Source organism: Vanellus vanellus (genome assembly GCF_965231255.1).
Source record: "Vanellus vanellus genome assembly, chromosome: 1".
Lineage (NCBI taxonomy): Eukaryota > Metazoa > Chordata > Aves > Charadriiformes > Charadriidae > Vanellus > Vanellus vanellus.
Genome location: NC_138905.1, coordinates 87,408,001 through 87,427,950, shown reverse-complemented (window position 1 = coordinate 87,427,950; position 19,950 = coordinate 87,408,001). Strand labels below are relative to the sequence as shown.

General features: G+C 42.0%; 1 protein-coding gene across 1 annotated transcript in view; it reads right to left on the bottom strand.

Annotated features, from left to right (window-relative positions):
* LOC309686786 (ephrin type-B receptor 5) overlaps nucleotides 1–17,690 on the bottom strand; it is a gene marked incomplete at its 5' end in the record, with an annotated part of 60,289 nt that extends 42,599 nt beyond the window's left edge. The window contains 3 exons of the mRNA XM_082499554.1: nucleotides 1,414–2,110; nucleotides 6,629–6,693; nucleotides 17,597–17,690. Coding sequence (XP_082355680.1) covers nucleotides 1,414–2,110; nucleotides 6,629–6,693; nucleotides 17,597–17,690 — 856 coding nt within the window. The remainder of the gene's footprint in view (nucleotides 1–1,413; nucleotides 2,111–6,628; nucleotides 6,694–17,596) is intronic.
* Nucleotides 17,691–19,950: the final 2,260 nt, after the last annotated feature.

Sequence of the window (19,950 nt, the reverse complement as noted above, 5' to 3'; positions counted from 1 at the left end):
AAGACAGATTTTTAAAAAATCCCTATTTTTCTTTGCCAAGCCTAATTTCCATATTTTTTTGAGTGCTTAGGACTACTAGCTGATACTAAATTATTGACTGGCAGTTTACCTGGATTGTGAACTACTCATGGTACTGATGCAGACAACAAAGCTAGTGCCATATAGAGCTGCTCTGTGTCCATCTGAGCTTTCTGTCTCAGGAGCAGCACTATATAAACGTAGTTACATTTCTTCAGGATAGAGCAGGATAAAAAGGTGTACCCATTTTAATCATTCTCAAAGCTTAAACAAATAACAAGCACTTATCAAATTTAATTGATTTGTAAGTCTTCTGCACAACGAACTGTATTTTAATAAAGTTATTTTGCATGACCCCAATCACTTAATGAAACAGGAATGTAAGGTAACATTGAAAACCATTAACTATCCATTGCATTTGCACTTAGTGTTAACCAGAATATTTGTACTCTCAATGTCCCAGTCGAACTATTATTTGAACAAATTACAAACCAACTTTAAAATTGTGTCTGCAGCCAAAACTTGGTTCCACATTGCATTGAATTTTTTAGAGCACTAAATGTGGTGCAGCAACACTTTATGTTGCTGAGAGATCTTGAGGAGACGCATATTAAAACCAACGAAGCACCCGAAGAACATTTCACACAAAATTATATAATCAACATAAGCAGTTTGGTCTAATAGACTGTCTTAAGCTTGAGATAAGAAGACAGTCATGACATTAGACTGGGTGTTCAGGCTTGGCCAGATTTTGGCCCAATACGTTTACTGGGTGATATGCAATTTATTCTGCTGCCTTCTATTAGCATTTCACAGAAAATACCATGGGGGCCAGGGCAGAAAGCACATTAGAGGTAATGATAATATCATTATGAATGCTTTTTCTTACTGAGCCAGGCTCACAGACCCCTGCTGCATGTTCCCTATCCCATGACCAGGCTGCTGCCATTTCCCCTTTCTCTTGTTTTATCACTAGTTCCAAGAGCACTAGCAAAAGGGTGCAAACTAGTCAGGACAGTAGAGTATATTAGCTCTGGGCTCAGCTCTGCTCCATGTGGCATAACTCCTAACACTGTTGCCTTTTGGTAAAGAAGTAGAACTATGTTAGATCTGGCGAGTTACAATCCAGCTAATTCTGTATATGTCGGGCTGTCTCTGGCAGCAGGTTGAACTAAGGCCTGAGCAGAGTTTCCAACCATGTTCTTAGCACCAAGAAGTGGTTGCTCCAAATCCAGTCTGAGGTGCTAAAAGTGTCAGAAGAGGTTGCTAGTAACCATTGGCTGTGAGAAATTATTTAATCTCCTAGCTCTGTGACCTTTTGGCGCATGCCAAATACTACCAATACAATCAACAAAGAAGTGGCTGCCTGAGGGGTGGGGAAAAAGGGACTCTCACCTTGGCAGGCTCGTTCATCATCAACGGGCTGGTAGCCAGCCTTGCAGGTGCATCGTCCAATGGCAACCATCCACTCTCCCTCTCCATTGCAGTGCAACCGAACACCTGAAGACCCGGTCGTGCTTGTCTCTTCAGCATTTGGTACACATGTCCCTGGTGACTCCACCAGTGAGGTCCTCTCCCCTCCGGCAAAAGTTTCAGGGAAGGAGGCAAATCCTTTCACCACAGCTGGGCATTTGTAGAAAAAGACTTGGACTGCCACCAGGGACATGCAGGCTCCTGAGTCCTGGAAGGCCAGATAGAAGCCATGCTTGGTGAGTGGCCCAAAGCTACGTACTTTAACATTCATCTTTACCACCTTCCCAGTGCTGTCCACCTGGGAAAAGCTTTCGTCAGCTGCAATAGTATCCACTTTAGTCCAGGGGCCCTCACGCCATTCTGGCAGTTCCTGAGAGGCTATGTCAGCCTCCGACTGGTGGTAGTAGAGTGTGAAAGTCTCCTTGCATGAAGAGGCTACAGTGCGCATGCTAGCACAGTCTCTCACTGAGAAACGGAGGCGGACATGGACTCGGTGGGCTCCGCGTCGCTCTATGAAGTGAGTACGCAACCAGTTATTCTGACCTGGTTCAGCCACATTGCAGACTTCAAAGGTTCGGATCAGGCGCTTCTTGTCATCCAGGACACTTACCTCATCCCACTATAATGGATATATGGGAGAGAAAAGGAAGAAGAAATAGTAAAAAAAATACGGATTCAGTGTTCAACTGCACCAAAAATATAGGACAGGCCTTCCTCTTCCCCTGCCTTCTCCTTGCCATGTCTATGAAAAGACTTGAACCTGCTGATGGCATGTGCAGCACAGCACTCCAGACAGGACAAAGTATGACCCTGTAAAGAAGAGCTGTTAAAGCCTGCAAGTAAGAACTGTTGTGACAGAAAACATAATGCATGCAAACGTGTCGCATGGTATAGGGAATCTTAAAATCAGAGTCACACTTTCTTCTGTCCTATTTCCCCATCTTTTATCTCCAGAAACAAGATGCACAACACAAACGAGACAGACAAACACAACACTGTTCTTTGGAGAAAACACTCAAGCAGAAATCCCTTCTATCCAACTTTATCACAGTTGGAGCTGTGCTCTGCCACCTCTGATGCACACAAGCCAATTCAGCATGGTGACTATTGGGTCAGGTCCAGAATCTGGTTTGTGCCAGGAGGAAGGCCCAAGGGAGTGATAGGGAGGGGTGGAAGCAGGTTACTGCACAAAGCTGTAAGACAAACCCCTCCTTACCCTCTCAGCTAGCTTTACAGAATAGGTACGAGGCCCTGGGTATGACAGACAAAGTGCATAATGAGATAGAAGAGAAGGAACCTGTGCAAGCACTCTCACCAAGGTCAGATTGACCAACTCCTCACAACAAGACCTGCATTAAGACCAGTGCTGAGAAGAAACAACTGCAAGCCATGGTCATTGATGACTCCCTCCTGTGCGAAATGGAAGCACCCATTTGCAGACTGGACCATCTTTTCAGGGAAGTTTGCTGCTTCCCTGGGGCCTGGATTAGGGATGTCACCATATGATGGAAGAGCTTAGTACAGCCTTCAGACTATTATCCAATCCTGCTCTTTCACATGGGTATTAATGATGTTGCAACAAAAAGTCTAAGGTCAATCAAGAGAGATTTCAGGGCCCTGAGAAGAATGCTGAAAAGTTCAGCAGCATAGGTAGCATTCTCCTCAATCCTCCCAGTAATGGGGACAGACTTTGGAAGAAGCAGGCGATCCCAAGATATCAATACCTGGCTTCAGGACTGGTGCCTCTGCCAAAACTTTTGGTTTTATAACCATGGAAGAGTCTTCAAGGCACAATGTATGGTGGTGTCTGATGGGGTCCATCTGCCCTGATGGGGGAAACATGTCTTTGCTCGTAAACCGGTGGGACTGATTGAGAGGGCTTTAATCTAGAATGAATGGGGTAAGGGGGCACCAACAGGAGAGCTGAAGGTAAGCCAAGGCATGGCATTGCCAGAGAGTGGGAACATTAATGCCGCTCCTCGGAGCATGGAGGGCTTAGAAGCACATCTGAAATGCTTGTACAATGACACATGCAGCATGAGAAACAAACAGGATGAAGCAGAAATGTTGGTCAGTGCCCAGATATCATTAGTATTAGCAAGACTTGGTGGAATGAGTCCACCAATTGGATTGCTGGGATGGAGGGCTACAGGCTGTTCAGGAGGGACAAGCAGGGCAGGGGAGTTAGAGGAATTGCACTGTACATAAGGGAAAAGTTTGATTGTACAGCTCTTACAGTTTGTGATGGTGTGGTTGAGAACCTCTGGGTGAAGTTTCCATTAGGTTTCCATAGGTGTTTTCCATTAGGGGTACGAAAAACAAAGGAGACATTGCAGTGGTTGTCTACTATCGATGGCCCAGCCAGGGTGTTAGCACTGATGAGTTATTCTATAGGCAATTGGGAGAAATCTCTGGATAGGTAGCTTTTGTCCTTATGGGAGACTTCAACTTCCCAGACATCAGCTGGGAATATCATGCTGCTGTGACAAGCAAGTTTGGGACATTCCTGAAATCTGGGGAAGAAAACTTGTAACAAGTACTCAGTGAGCCAACTAGGAAAGATGCCCTCCTAGACTTGCTATTTTTGAATAGAGAAGGACTCGTGGGAGATGTGATGGTAGGTCACTGTCTTGGCCAGTGATCTCAAAATGGTTGAGTTTAAAGTTTTCAATGCCATCAGAAAAAAAGGACAGCAGAGTTTCTACCCTGGATTTCAAAAGAGCAAACTTTAAGCTATTCAGGGAGCTACCTAGCAGTGTGCCCTGGGAATCAGCTTTTGAGGGCTTAGAAGTCCATGAGTGCTCTTCATTTCTTAAGAACCACCTTTAGAAACACAGGAGCAGGCAATTCCAGTGTGCTGGAAGTCAACCAAGTGGTGCAGAAGACCATCTTGGCTGAATAGGAAACTTCTTGTGGAGCTCAAGAGGAAAGAACTTGCATGATCTCTGGAAGTGAGGTCAGGCCTTGCAGGAAGATTACAGACCTGTGGTTTGTATATGTATATAAGGAGAAGACACGAAAGGCCAAATCTCAATTAGAGTTGAAACTGGTCAGTGTTGTGTCAGACAAGAAGAAAGGCTTTTTAAAGTACATTAATAGCAAGAGGAGGTCTATAGAAAACATTGGACCAATACTTGTTCAAGATGGTAACTTGACTAATAGGGATGAAGAAAAAAAGGAGGCATTCAATACTTTTTTTTTGCCTCAGTCTTTAATAATACTGATAGACCTTGGGCTGCCCAGTCCCCTGAGTCAGAGGACCCTGAATGTCCATGGGGCCTGATGGGATTCATCCCAGAATACTGAAGGGCCTAGAGGATGTTACAGCAGGACCTCTCTTGATCACCTACCAAAGGTCTTGGGAGTCTGGGGAGATCCCTACTCATGGGAACTAGTCAACGTTATTCCAACCTACATGAAGGGTGTGAGGGAACACTCAAAAAACTAGAGACCCGTTAGTCTAACCTCAGTACCCAGAAAATTATGGAGAAAATCATACTCAGTGCTATTGAAAGGCATTTAAGAACAATGCATTTTCAGGCACAACCCACATGGGTTCACAAAGGGAAAGTCCTGTCTAAATAATTTGATATCCTTCTATGATAACGTCCCCCACCTAGTGGATGAAGGGAAGGCAGTAGATGTAATTTTGCTGGATTTTAGTAGGGCTACTGATACTGTCCCTCACAACATCCTTTTGGACAAGCTGTCCAACCTTGAGCAAGTACATGGTGCACTGTGGGAAGAACCGGCTGAAGGGCAGGGCTCAAAGGGTGGTGGTAAATGCTGCTATGTCTGCTTGGCGGCCAGTCACCAGCAGTGTTCTTCAGGGTTCAATTCTACGGCCATTCTGTTCAGTATTTTTATCTGGATGCAGGAGTTGAATGCACCATTAACAAGTTTGCTGATGATACCAAACTGGGAGGTGCTGTTGACTCTCTTGAAGGACAAGAGGCCTTGCAGAGGGGTCTAGATAGACTGGAGCATTGGGCGATCATCAATGGCTGAAATGTAGCAAGAATGAATGCTCGATTCTGCACCTGGGACAGAGGAATGCCAGATACAAGTATAAACGGAGAGAGGCATGGCTGGAGAGCAGCCCTGCAGAAAGGGACCTGGGGGTGCTGGCGGGCAGCAGGGTCAACAGGAGTCAGCAGTGTGCCCTGGCAGCCAAGAGGGCAAACCACAGCCTGGGGTGCATCAAACACAGCATCACCAGCCAGTCAAAAGAGGGGATTACCCCACTGTGTACAGTGTTGGTGTGGCCTCACCTTGAGCACTGTGTGCAGTTCTGGGCCCCACACTTTAAGAAGGATGTTAAGGTCCTTGAATGCCTCCAGAGGAGGACATCAAAGCTGGTGAAAGGGCTGGAAGGAATGTTCTATAAGGAGTGGACAAGGACACTGGGTTTGTCTAGTTTAGAGAAAAAGAGGCTGAGGGGTGACCTCATTGCTCTCTACAGCTTCCTGAGGAGGGGACGTGGAGAGGGAGTTGCTCATTTCTCCCTGGTATTCAGTGATAGGACGCATGGGAATGGTTCAAAGCTGCATCAGGGGAGGTTCAGAATTGACATTAGGAAACATTTCTTTACTGAGAGGTTGGTCAAACACCGGAACAGGCTTCCTAGAGAGGTGGCTGATGCCCCATGCCTGTCAGTGTTTAAGAGACAATTGGAGAATGCCCTTAAAAACATGCTTTAATTTTTGGTCAGCCCTGAAGAGACCAGGCAGTTGGACTAGATGATCGTTGTAGGTCCCTCCCAACTGAAATATTCTATTCTATTCTATTCTATTCTATTCTATTCTATTCTATTCTATTCTATTCTATTCTATTCTATTCTATTCTATTCTATATTCTGATCTGTTCTTTTTAGTCTGTGTGCAGTGATGGCTGGAGACCTCATGAGTATTTCTGAAGGAAGGTGGAAGGAAGAGGGTAAGAACGTGGCAATAATATCACACCTAGTATCCTCCACTCTTACCAATCTGGATTTGCACAACGTACCATGTTCAAATTGTTCATATGTACAACATCCATGAAACAAGTCTCACTGATTCCAGTTTCCCTTTCTTCATCAGATGCATGCATGCCTTCCCAACAGAGATGTGGTCAAGAAGATGACAAGGGAAATGCTTACCCCATCAGAAGGGTGAGTGGTCCAGCCAATCTCTGAGGTCTCTCCTGTTGTATCCAGAAGTATTTCTGTTTATATTAAAAAATAAATAAATAAATAAAAGTATTTTGTGCTTTTCCAAGTCAGACTAAAATCTCATCTGTCCCTCACAAGATTGTCTTAAAAAAAAAAAACAAAACAACCCAAACCATGCCTTGTAGAAGGCTTCCATACATCCAGAATATACATTCATGTTTTGAGATTAAATATGACAGGCTACGTCCATACTACTAAACTAAACACAGCCAAGACAAGGGCAGAGGCACTGTGCATGTAATCATACTAACTCATGGTTAGCAAGTTGCTTGGCAATATTCTGGCCAATGAAAACTTTCCCAAGGCAAAGTGTAAGCACACTGACAGCAGGGAGCAGAGTTACCATAATAAGCAGTACAGATCAGGCCACCCTCTTTTTGGAAAGGAAAGGGTGGGACAGAGAGACAAGTTATATGAATGCACACCAGTCTCCTCAGGACCATGGTCACCCATTTTATTTGCAGACATAAATACGGGCACAACACCAAGATACTTTTGTTTCCAGCTCTGGAACCAATCTTCTGTGGGAATTTAGGATGATGAACCTGTAATGGATTCACCTTGCTCTGGAGCTGGGCATTAGGCTGCAAGTCTGTGTACAAGTCCCAGTTTTATCAGAAAATCAATATTAAATAGCCTTTTGCATTATACTGCTCAGGAGTAGGGTACGTGCAGAACTGCACAGGCCTAGTTTATTCCCACAACTAGTCTGCCTTTCCATTGTTATTGAATTTACCACTAGACACAGGTACTAAACTTGACTGCTCTTGGAGATGTTATTCTCTGTTCAGGTACAAAGAAATACAGAAGAGATTGTGAAAGTGCAAACTATACAGATAGTATTCTTCAGAAGTGAACGTCAAGGTCTGAGACCACCCTGGAAGTTACTGGTATGCAAGCATGTGCACTTTTCTGTGTACATTTTTAGTGAGGACATAGGGGAAGAAAAAGACTCTGTCAAACAGGTATTTACATGAATTGATACATACTGCACAAATTGACTGCTTTTTCTTAAATTCTGGGAAGTCAATCTCTTTTGTTTGCTTATTTTGATTTTCATTTTTCTGTCTTCTTGATTTGTTTAAAAAAAAAAAATAATCCCAAACCAAACAGACAATATGAAACCCCAACAGGAACATCCAGCTTATTTACAAACAGGATTCATTATTCCCTTTGCAAAGGTTTAATGATATGATAGTCCAATGTTTTACGCAGGAGAGATCCCCAGTAGTTCAAATTATGGATTGCTGACTTCGCTGCCCCTACCAGTGCCCCTGGGGATTCACTCCACATTAATCAGCAGAAAGGAAAGACTAGATTTATCCTAAAGCAGACATGATGAAGTAAGCAAGTTTATCCAGACCTCAGGCTTCATCGATGCACCTGAATTGATGTTCCCTATATTCCTACAGGAGATCATGTATTTCTTAGACCTTCCTGAGGAGCCAGTGCAGTTCCTTGCTTCAAAAGCAGTGCAAAATATCTGGGTTGGCTTGCCAGAACTGGAAAGAGCTACTGGTTACAGCTAAAGCACAACCCCACTAAAATTGCCTAACAAACCTCAGAAGTGCTGAGCAGCTCAGTTCTTGAGGACAGATCAGCTCAGATGGCTCCTCTGAGTGGTAAAACATCTGTGAAAGGCCTATGTCTGGGCTCTCCTGGCAGCAGAGGGACTTGGCATTCCCCCACGCACGTTACTATCTCAATTGCACAGTCTGGCACAGGGGTTGCACTCAGTCATGTCAGGACTTTGTCACTGGGTTCTCAAACACAGCTTGGATATGCTGGAATAATATACAAGGTCATTTTTTAACAAAGAAATAACTTTTTTTCTAATCAGGTTTTAGTCTCCCATTTACCAAAGTATAACGCAACTACCCCATGGAAACTCTAGGAGAAAATAAAGTAGAGAAAAGTTAATCTGGGCATGGAAAGGCAGATAAAAGGTGAGAAAGGAAAGGAGAAGAGAGAAAAGGAATGTTCTATAAGGAGTGGACAAGGACACTGGGTTTGTCTAGTTTAGAGAAAAAGAGGCTTAGCAGCCTGGGCTCTGCCATGACTAGCAGGAAGCAAATTCTCCATTCTTCTCACCAGTGAGGAAGGTAATCTTTATCAAGCACATGAATATTTCACAGGCAAACAGATACAGGCAGCCCAAAACAGACAGAACTGCCCCTCTCACAGTGAATATTTTAAGTCAGGAAGCATTAGAAAAATAAGGAAAGTAGGCAAGAATGTTGTGTGCATAAATCTTATTTGGTGACCTACGGTCAAAAGTCCCTCATTATTTTTCTGCTTTTTCGCCCTCTCCTACTGGTTGTATGCCTTGAATCAGATCCCCAGTCATGCTAGCTGCATGCACACTCATAAATCTAACAAGCTGTTAGACTGCTCTCTAATTCTGAGGACAGAAGGCACAGTATGGCTCATGTTCACATGGCTAAAAACTCCAGCTCCACAGAAGCGCACGGTTGCATCCAAACCATCTCTCAGGAATGGTCCTCGGTCATTCCTAACCTCTCACCTACACCTAGACGCTGTTTAGAAGTGTAGTTGGCATGGGCCAAACCCATGACTGTGCTAATAATTTAACAGTATGAATGACTGGTATAAATCTTCACTCTGCCACTTTATTAGTACTGATGTAGCATTCCACATACTCAATGTGCTGGGCCAGACCAGTATTCTGCTGCTCTTCAGTGCAGATAGCAATCAATCAGCTGAATTTACCAACCTGGAAGAAAAATGGCTTATACCCTTTCTATCTTGCTCAAAATCAAGGGTCTTGCAATATCAGACCAGACCCAGGCCCAGACCAGCCCCTGGTCCTGCTAGAGACAACACTTATTGATGTGACCTCAGAGTATTGACAGAACAATATTCCACTCTGGATTAAAAATGAGGGATAATTTGAGCAATACATAGGCTTTTAAACACAGAAAATGATAACAATTCGTCTTTGACTTCTGCTTTAATCTTACATTTTTGAAGAATGAGATTCCAATTTCTTATTAAGACTGCTATCTTAGTACAAAGAAAAGAAAAATTGCTGATGAGAGATTCTTCTGTATTTCTCTTCCATAAACTAAAAAAAAACCATCATCTTTTACGGCAGGGTCAAATGGATTCATTATACTCTTCGTAAAACAAAATTCAGGATTAACTACACTCTCATTTTAATGACCTCTGTTCTTGCAGGCCAGAAAGGGTGAAAAAAAGTCCCATAGACTTATGCTGGTACCAGCCTATACTTATGCCACAAACCCAACTCATGGGCTGCACTATACTATAATGTGGACATCAAGATCAATTGGGCAGAGGTTGGAAGTTGCTATCACACATCAGGCTGTTCAGAAAAGACATGGTAATGATTTTTAGATTTTGGTTAGACACTTTGGTGCTTGTGTTACAGGCAAAATGTTCTCCTGATGCAAGAGGATGACAATTCACCCAAGGATGAATGACCGTTGAACAGACTTCGTGAAGGCAGAGATGGACTAACAGCTTTCTGGATTGCAGAGATGACTTAACAGTTTTCTGTATCGAAGAGCACTTGTCCTCAGTGTCGTAACAGTAGAGTGATGCAAGAGGGAATTATACAACCCAGGCCTAGGCAAACTATAGCCACTGAGAAGAAAGTTGATCCTGAGAAGACAGTGAAAGAATATTTTTACCTGTGGGATGAGAAGCTGGTGCTAAGAATGACCAGACCATAGAATCACACAATGGAACATGCTGGAAAAGAGGTATAGAAGTCATCTTGATCAACACCCCTCTGCAGGCCAGCCTAGAGTAGGTTACAGTAGGTTGCTCAAGGCCTTGTCCAGTTCAATTCTGAATACATCCAATTGTACATGTACATTGGTAGATAAGGCAAAGAGCAGAAGGGTAAAAGGTAACATTCAGAGTTTGCTTTGCTGTGCAGCTGAATGCCCCGAGCAGCAAAGCTCCCTGGCTCAACACAACTCTTAAAAAGAACTGAAATATTACTGCGCTTATCCTGCCTTGAACGTGAACATGTAGGAAGACTGCAAATGCTCTCTATAAGGGCTGGAAAGAGAAAGAATGCTCTGGGTTTGTGCAAAAATATTTTTAGGGGTTGCCCAATCCAGTAACCTTACATAAGCAAGGCTGCTGTAGTTCCCTGTCCGCAGGTCCAATCAATAGCAAGGTTGAGTGGGTATTCCCAACAGGCACACACACAAATACATGTAGGCACTGCACATATACAAATGGCCAGCCACGAAGATCAACACAGACAGAAACACTCACCAGTCATGCAAACAGAAATAGCACCACTAACGGCCTCATTCTGCTCCCCTTTCTGGCTGGTCAGGATGAAGGTCTGTTAGTGGGAAATATACATGCATTTATATACAATACGGATGCCTGCAATAACTGTTCTTAAACACTCAGTCTCCACTAGCTGACCTCTGGGTCTGTGGTCCTGAAGCTTGCGGCCCCACTCCTATTCCTAGTATTCAGACACCCTCATTCACTGATACATAGAATCACAGAATCACACAGAATTATCAGAGTTGGAAGGGACCTCTAGAGATCATCTAGTCCAACTCCCCTGCTAAAGCAGGATTGCCCAGAGCACATTACTCAGGACTGCATCCAGGCGGGTCTTGAAAATCTCCAGGGAAGGGGACTCCACAACCTCCCTGGGCAGCCTTTTCCAGTGCTTTGTCACCCTCACTGTAAAGAAGTTTTTCCATGTATTTGAATGGAACTTCCTGTGTTCTAACTTGTGCCCACTGCCCCTCGTCCTGTTACTTGGAACCATTGAAAAGAGCCTGGCTCCATCCTCCTTCAAGCCACCCACATGCCTTCACACACACACAGAGGCAAGTTATGGATCTTCTAACTGGATTTAGGCATGCAGTCTACCCAGTAGCTGGCCCCGGATTCTTGTTCTCCTACGTTGCTGGCACTTGGACATGAGCCCCCAAGGCTCACAGCCAGTTGCTGTAGTGCTGCCCCACTCCACCGAACCCCTCTTGCACATACAAACACATTCACAGCTACACACACTATGGATCACTCCTGTAACTCGCCTTAGACACTTAACCTACCCAGGATCTGGCCCTTGGATCATCCTGTCTCCAATTGCATAGAGATACACAGTATACAGATAGGACTCTCAAAGAACCCCCAGAACTTATGGTCTTCCCAGTAGCTGGTCCGGACCTCCTAATACCCTCAAGTAGATTGCTCCTCCAGCTGTCTCGCTCCCAGAGACAAATAGGTATCTCATTCATCCCTCAGACTCTCTGGCCTCTCCCTGGCTTCCCAATCCACTTACTCTACTAACCAGCTAATCTGGCTCGGTATTTGCTAGAGATCACAGGCTCACTCATATAAGCTTGCTCGCTCCAGTTGCTGACATGACAGATGCGCAGATCCTATGACCTGTGGTCAAACTTGACTTCCTGGCACTCGATTATCATCCATTCCAGACTCTCCAGTTGCTGGCAGCACTGCCACGTGGGTCCCTATGACCTGTGGTTCAACTCCAGTTGCTGGCATTTAAATGTCCATATACAAACATACACACAAAATAAAGCCCCCTCACCCAGGTAAATAGTGAAAAATTGCATTTAATAAGAAGATAGGATAGACTGTGGTGATCAGCTGCAGGTCAAGACCTGACAGGCATACTGGCCAGCAGCCTCTTTAAATTTTCTCACACTTGATCCTCCCTTAAACAACCTTGGTCACTCCCTTTCCTCACCAATGGTTCCTCTCCTACACAACCCGCATTAAGTTTTGCAGAAGCCCCAAATGATCTTCCCTACATCCCATAGTAAGTCCCATGCCCCTGTTGGCAGTAACCCCCCTCAGTCTTTAAGATGTTCCATAGAACACTTCCATTGACTTATCTTAATGGGTTCCATTCCCATTCCTGCAATAGCCCCAGGAGAAGTTGCGTGCTTACTTCTCTGTTAGGTTATTTGGGTTCCCCTGCCTTTCATCGTTCCTCTTTACTCCTTCGAGTGCGGGGAGAGAAACCTTTTATCACGAAACTGAACAAATACATTTATATATGGGGGCTACCACTTGGAGACAGAATACAGTGAAACCTTTGGAAGTCTTAAATACACTAGAAGTTCTTCCAAAAGTAAACAGCTATTGTGGTGAAGTAAACAATATATCAATGGCTAGTGACACATGCAACTGTAACAAGTATTTTATTTTTCAAGAACGAGTTGATGAAACAAGTGAAAAACCAAATAAAAATAGCCAAAAAATCCCATTTGTTCATAACTACTCAGTACAAAGAATGCTGTTAAATTTTAACAAAAAATGTCTTTTTTACAGTTCAGCTATGACTTAACATGAAAAAAAAAGCTACAGAGTAATAAAATATGCCTCCTAATATAACAGAATATATACAAACCCAACCTAGATGAGACAAATGAGTTTGGTTTCTTTTCTTGGATAAGTCTGTATTGTGAAGTCATTCCTCCAATGAATGTTCCTGTATTACTTCTGTACTCATATGCAATTAATAAAAAAAACTGTTTGGAGCTAATGGGATATGTATTTAGTGAGTTCCATCATGTATAATATCTTTTAACTACTTGCTATGTCAGAGCAAAATGCTGACACTATCAGAACAACAAAGTTGTCATCCGCATGGAGGAATTCTCACACCTCAATCAGGAGTTATGTACCATCTGTGAAAGGCAGAAATGATAGCCAAATGCTCTGGGATATGGAAACACACAGCTATTTGCAAGGTAGCCCAGCTTTTAAGCTTTATGAATGACTGCATTTTTCTCTTTACCTCCCCTATTGTTTTGTTAAAGCTCTAGGGAAACTGCCAGGATTAGCATGTTGCACTAATTCTTCTGCTGATGTCAGGAAATGCAGACATCAGGAAATTTAAAAAAATGACATTAAATGCTTAGTTTCAACTTTGCTAAGCAATCAACTGAAACAGTTACCTGCAACTTTCCTAGTACTACAATAGAATACGTATTCTTCCATGGCTTAAAGATATTCATTCTGCAAACATCCAATGTTGAGTCTAGAACTTATCCAACTTCCACTGCCATCAAACCGGCTACTTTTGATGCCAGTTTATCTGTTTTCCTGCCTTTTTTTTTTTTTTTTTCATAAACATTAAAAAGTGAGCTTGAGTCTTCCAAGGTTTCAGTGAAGCATATACTGAAAGTCCCAGACACTGTATATTATAAGAATGCTGCTCCTTTTCTTTCAAGCTTTAATTAACATTGAATATAAACAGTGTTAGTTGCAGTATGAATAGCCTCGACTGTCCTACTGGCCTCCAAGCAGCAAGGACTAACCTGCAGCTTGTGAACAGTTTCGGCATAGGGCTATGCTACATACCTGGAAATGTGGGTGTCCCAGCAGAGGAACTACAGAGCAGTCTATTATGGGAGAAAACTAATCAAAGGGAGCTGCTGAGACTGACCAATGGGATAACCCAGACACCCCTCCCCTCACAAACAAGCTGCACATCCATCTCAGTCACGTTCACCTTCTGTATGTCTGCAACAGGAGATACCTCTGCCCTGGGCTTTCCAAGCACGTGGCAAAGATTTTGGCATGCAGGGAAGTGTCAGGAAAGAACTGGGAAGAACATAACAGAAAATTTTTGCTAGGATTTTAATAACTCACGTGAATCACAAGCAACTGAATTAAAAAGTTAATTTTACTTTTTTTTCCTCTTACGTAAAATAACATCCATTTAAACCTTTCTTTGTATATAATAAACCAAAAGGCAATGCTGTTTTTTATTCTAAAGATTACCTTTGAGGAAAGTATCATTTTCCTCCTCTTCAAAGTCAAGCCCATTTGAGCAATCAATACATTATTTCCAATAACCCAAGATGACAACCAGTTAATAGAAAAGATAGGGGGGAAAAATGAAATAAGAATGCCTGACCTCAAAATCTTTTTCTTGCATATTCTCTTTTGCCAAGGAGACATCCTTAATGCAAAAAGTTTCTACCAAAGCAGAAGAATTATTCTCTCTGTATCTTGAACTTCCAGAAGATATTTAGAAAGATTGTCCAGCTTGTTCTAAAATAAATGCAGTCACTCACATGCAGAACACACCATTCCTTTGGAACATATGTAATGAGTTCTGCAAAATGAGCTCTGCTTGTGTTTACAGCTGTAAACATATAACTCAGTCAAAGCAAAACCAATATTCCACAGAAAATTGAAGCCTGTGCCCTAGTAAGAGCTAGTTTATTACCAAGTTATCACTCGCTCTCAGCTATTTTGACTGTAGCCTATCAGGCATTCTTAAATTCTATGCTTCATTAACTTTTAGAATCAAAAAGCTTAACCTACAAAAATGTTAAATGATAAACTGTAGACAGTAATTATGTACATCTATAGATACTCACAGAAATAAAATTTCTGTCTAATTTTTATCATATTTTTGAGAAACATTTTTGAGAAAAAGGAAAAAATCTTTTTCACCCAGCACATATCTCAAAAATAATGCTCCCCAACTAAAACCTCAAAAACTCTTGCAGAGCCATAAACATTTGGAAATGAAATCTTAATGAAAACTTTTGTGCAATCTTGTTTCCTTTTATAATGCTAAAATAATAAGTTTGCAAATGTCATCTGTTTCCAAAACAGTTTTCCCTCATGCTTCTCATGTAGGTTTTTTTCTAGTCTAAAAATCATGTCTGGAAAATTTTGGACAAATATGCTCATTCCTAGTGAAATCTGTGTGTCCAAATACTAGATCTGTATCAAATAAATTCAGCATAATGATTCCTTTTTATGCATTAAAACCAACAATAACAACAAAACCATCTCCGATTGCTTACAAGAATTTCTTTACTTCTGAGTCATGAAGGGGTTTAAAGTCCCATTAGGTCCTGTAAAAGGGTACTGCTTTCCTTATACCTGAAAAGCAGTCTGCATAAGAAGTATTTGCTCTCTTCATAATGCATAGAAATATGGTTTGAAGACTTCGGCTACTTTTCTTCCCCTCTCTACAGCTTCTCCTTTTCTTAATGATTTACATTAAGGTTTTATCAATATTGTTTTTCCCCTGTTAGAAAATTTCAAACAAAGCTTTGTTTGAGACAAAAAGGGATTTACATTCAGACTGTTTAAACCTAACTCAGATGCCTGAGAAACACTTGGAAGAAAAATTACCTTGAGTGATTTTCCCACTCAGTCACTCTTCAGTTAGAGGCAAGTAAGCTAAGAAACTTTATAAAAACTAAAGACCAAACTGGAAATTCCCTATATTTTTCAACTTAAATTTGAAACATGAAGCTCAAGTTTCTACTATATATAATAACGAGTCAACAAAATGGCCATGGGCCTTTTTTCTTCCTTATGTATAACTCTGTAGTAAAGCAAAACTTTCTATATAGTTATCATCAGACTTTCCTTCCCCTAATGCATAGTTCTTCTTTGACTTTTCACCACAACAAAAACACTTACGTCTGAGATGCAAAATAGCTTTGGAGTGCAATCCTAGGACCATATAGTACAGTCATGATGCAAGGTGTTGAATCCCCTGACTCTGAATTGAGAGTTGAAATTCAGCTCATGGGCACCTTTACAGCTTCATCTCCATAGGCAGAATTTTACTGTCCTATTTTAACCCAGGCAATTCAACCATGAGTTCTGTGAAGCTGTATCACACAGTGTTTTCTAAATTCTTTTATTTCTACAAGCTTACAGGAGTGGTGACTGAATTCCAAAACTGTCAGTTCCTACAGGCATTACTGAGTTACTTCATATTTGCAGAGAATATGCAAAATATTTTCTATCTCAGTTCCTCTACCAGTTACACTAAGGAATAACATAGTACTTTGTAAAATCATTTTTAAATCAGCAATTAACAGAGTTGCAGAGATTTAAGAATTTGTATTACAATTTTACATCAGTTATTTCCTCTCTGAACTCCCTCCCACTGCATTTGCCTCCGTTAAGAGAAGGATGCTTTAACAAGCTTTCCTTTTCATTATTAATAAGAAAAAAAAACATTATTTTTTTCTTCCCAATCTCCACCCTCTTTTTCTTAGATCTCACGCTATTCTCCTTTCCCTTCCTCTAGGTCTTTCCTTCCTTGTCTCCCTTTGATTCCCCCTCTCCCTCCTCTCCTTTATCAGAGGCTTTCACATATGCAAGAGATGAGCATTCATCACAAAGCAGTGCAGTTCATTGAGCACATGTAGCTGCAAGGATATTTCTTGGAACAAACAACAGGATTGTTTACAATACCTCTGCCCTTCTCTAACTCTCTCCCATAGCTCTCATCTTATCTCCTGCTCTCATCATCCTCCCTCCTATCATCTGTTCTTTCTTCTCCATTTTTTTTCGCCTCTCTTTTCCCCTGCCCACCTTTCCTCTGTCCTGTCTTCACTGCTGTCTCCCTCTTCTCCTCTGCTGGCTGAACACAAACTGCCTCTTCTTGTTAATGCAAAGCATTCTCTCCGTATCTATTATATGAGGCAAGTTGTTCAGATGGCAGAGACAAAAATTCCTCATTTCAGCCCACTGGATGCTGCCTTTTAGAACAGCATAAACATCGAGACATTTTTTCACAAAACAAACAGTGTGCAAGAACAGGAACACAAGAATCAAATGCAGGCAAAGCATGAACAAGGATCCTATTCCCGGGGCAAAAAAAATATTCTTTGAGACTGTCACTTCTGAGATAGCTAGTGAAAATGTTCATTAATGGTCCTTCATAAGAGGGTTTGCCCATCCCACTAGAAACAATGCTAATATCTTTTTACATGTCATGAGATAGTGATCAACCTTCAAATAGAAAGACGTGCTCAATGCTCGTCTGGAGTAGGATAAGCATACTGAAGAACACACATTGTTGGTTTTTTTTTTTTTCTTTCTAGAGAAAACTTTGTTAAAATGTGTTCTTACCTTCTAGAGAGGTGACTAGATGGAAGCAGCAGACCATCCAGAGCCAACCCATTCCTGCCACTCTTCTTGCGCTGACACCGGCATTAGAATCCATGAAGATTCTCTGTAGATCCAACCATCTCAAAAAAACACGCGCGACTCCCTTGAAACGGTCAGAGATTTCTTGCAGTGTTTTAATATCTTCCCAAATCAAAGCACAGAGGCCTTCACAGAGAAATACTGGTTAAGAAAAAACAGAAGGTGGAAACAGAAATCAGGTCACAATAATACAGAACTGGCAGTTTTTATACACCCACTCCATCATTTACTACTTCCGAGATACAGGTGAAAAAGAGTAGCACAGACCCAGTATTTACCACATACCCACACCTCCCACCCCTCAAGACTTCAGTCCCAGCTGTTTTGTACCCTGACACTACACACAGATTTTAAGATTTTCATGGCGTCAGTGAGAGTGGGTTTCCCAGATCAATGGTAATCTGTCCCACAATATAGGCTGTATTCTTACTTAAGTCCTGACCCTATCTATCTTTGGCAACGTCTCTTGGAAGGCGTCCATTCCATTTTCCCTGTATGCTTTCCAAATTCTGTCTTTTATAATTTACACTTTGCCTTGTCAGGACTCTGCAGGGCAGTAGCCATGACAGGAAAGTTTTTGCTGTTTCTGATAATACAAATCTGCACAGCTGACAGACTTGTAACCGCATTTCAGATAAAGGCATTTGTCCCTGTAAGCATATGATTGTACAACACTATTGAAGCTGGACAGTATTTTCCCCATTAATATGTGGTAGGTGAGAAAGCAAATGTGATGTTTCAGGTCAAATGGGGAGCCTGCGTTACAGCCAGGAAAAGCACACAAGTCCGAATTTATTATCTTAAGTGGGAGAACATCCAAACAAAACCAAACAAAACTCCGCCACCACCATTAAGAACCTGACATAAAGGCTTCTCTCACAGTCAGGGAGGAGCATGTGGCCTAATCCAACACTGCATTAGATCAATCCAGCACAATAATTTTGCTAAGCAAGGTATTCCTGGCTCCGTCTGCCCAATTCTCAGCCCACCAGAGAAATACCACGGTAAAATGTAGGTTACATGCGAAAAGCCAGTATGTTTTGTTTCTGTAGTTGCTCTTTGCACAGAGCATTAAAAACACTTCAATGTCTTCAGCCAGACAGTGAAGCGTAGCTCAAGAGAAAGAAAAATGTCTCGGGCAATATAGAGAAATGGCTCGATAACTTGGCTGAAATAGGGGAGAGAAGAGTTGTAATTAAAAGGGGCAGACTCACTGCAATTATCTGAAAACCTAGCAATGGGGGATTTCATCAAGTTCGGCGTAGCAGAGAAAAAAAACAGCCTGGGGAGTATGGGAAAAGGAACGGAGTGCAATTTGATTTGCTTTACTAAAGATGGGGAAAAATTTACTGGACAGGATGGAATAGTTCTCGCTTACATCGCCCCTAATGAGAACCTAGAGCACCAGACACAGATGAACCAAAGGCAGCCTGGGCATCACTAAAACGTAAGGAAACTTACGTTTCTTAGGGAAGGAAACAGGTCACTTAAGGCACCTCAGGAAGAAGCAATAACTTTGATTCATGATTTATGAGAAAAGAGAAAAATAAAATCAGTGAAGTATAACTGAAGGAAAATGAAGCTTAAATGGAAGTATGGATATTATTCAGGTGCTACGTATTAGTTTATGAGGCACAGAAGAAAAACACCACTGGATGAAACTGTAAAAAGGAGAATACTCCAGGCTGAATGATCAGGAAACCATTCTTTACAGAAAGAACTATCCAAGCACATAGCAGTGTTCTCCAGGAACAGGGCTGAAGACTACTGCCTGAGATTGGGTACGCTGGAATCAAGCCCGAATGACTCTTCTACATGGAGACATAAATTCTCAGCATTTGTATTGCCAGTCAATCTATAGCATTGTAACATCTAAAAACCAATTTTTTAGGCCAGCCAATTCCTGAGAGATGGGGACTTTTAAACATTCATTTTGAAGGCAAATAAATGCAGAAACAGAGGTCAATTAACTGAAGAAAACTTTCATTTCAGTCAATGGGACTGCATTCACTTACAGAAGGTTTGAAAACAGCCCACAATTCAGGCTTTCTCAATGTCACAACTTCTGAGTGGCAAAGTAAGAAACAGAACCCAAATACGCTCTGGATGCTGTCTCTCAGGCCAAAGTCTTGAAATTACTAGGTAACATGCAAGGAGGAAATCAGTTTGCTACCACAAAACAGATAGAGATAAAAAAACCCTGCTACCAAGAAGCAGACACCAAATAATTTCTGGCTCTAAGGAAACCAATTGTTCTCCTTCCCTCCATACCTGCA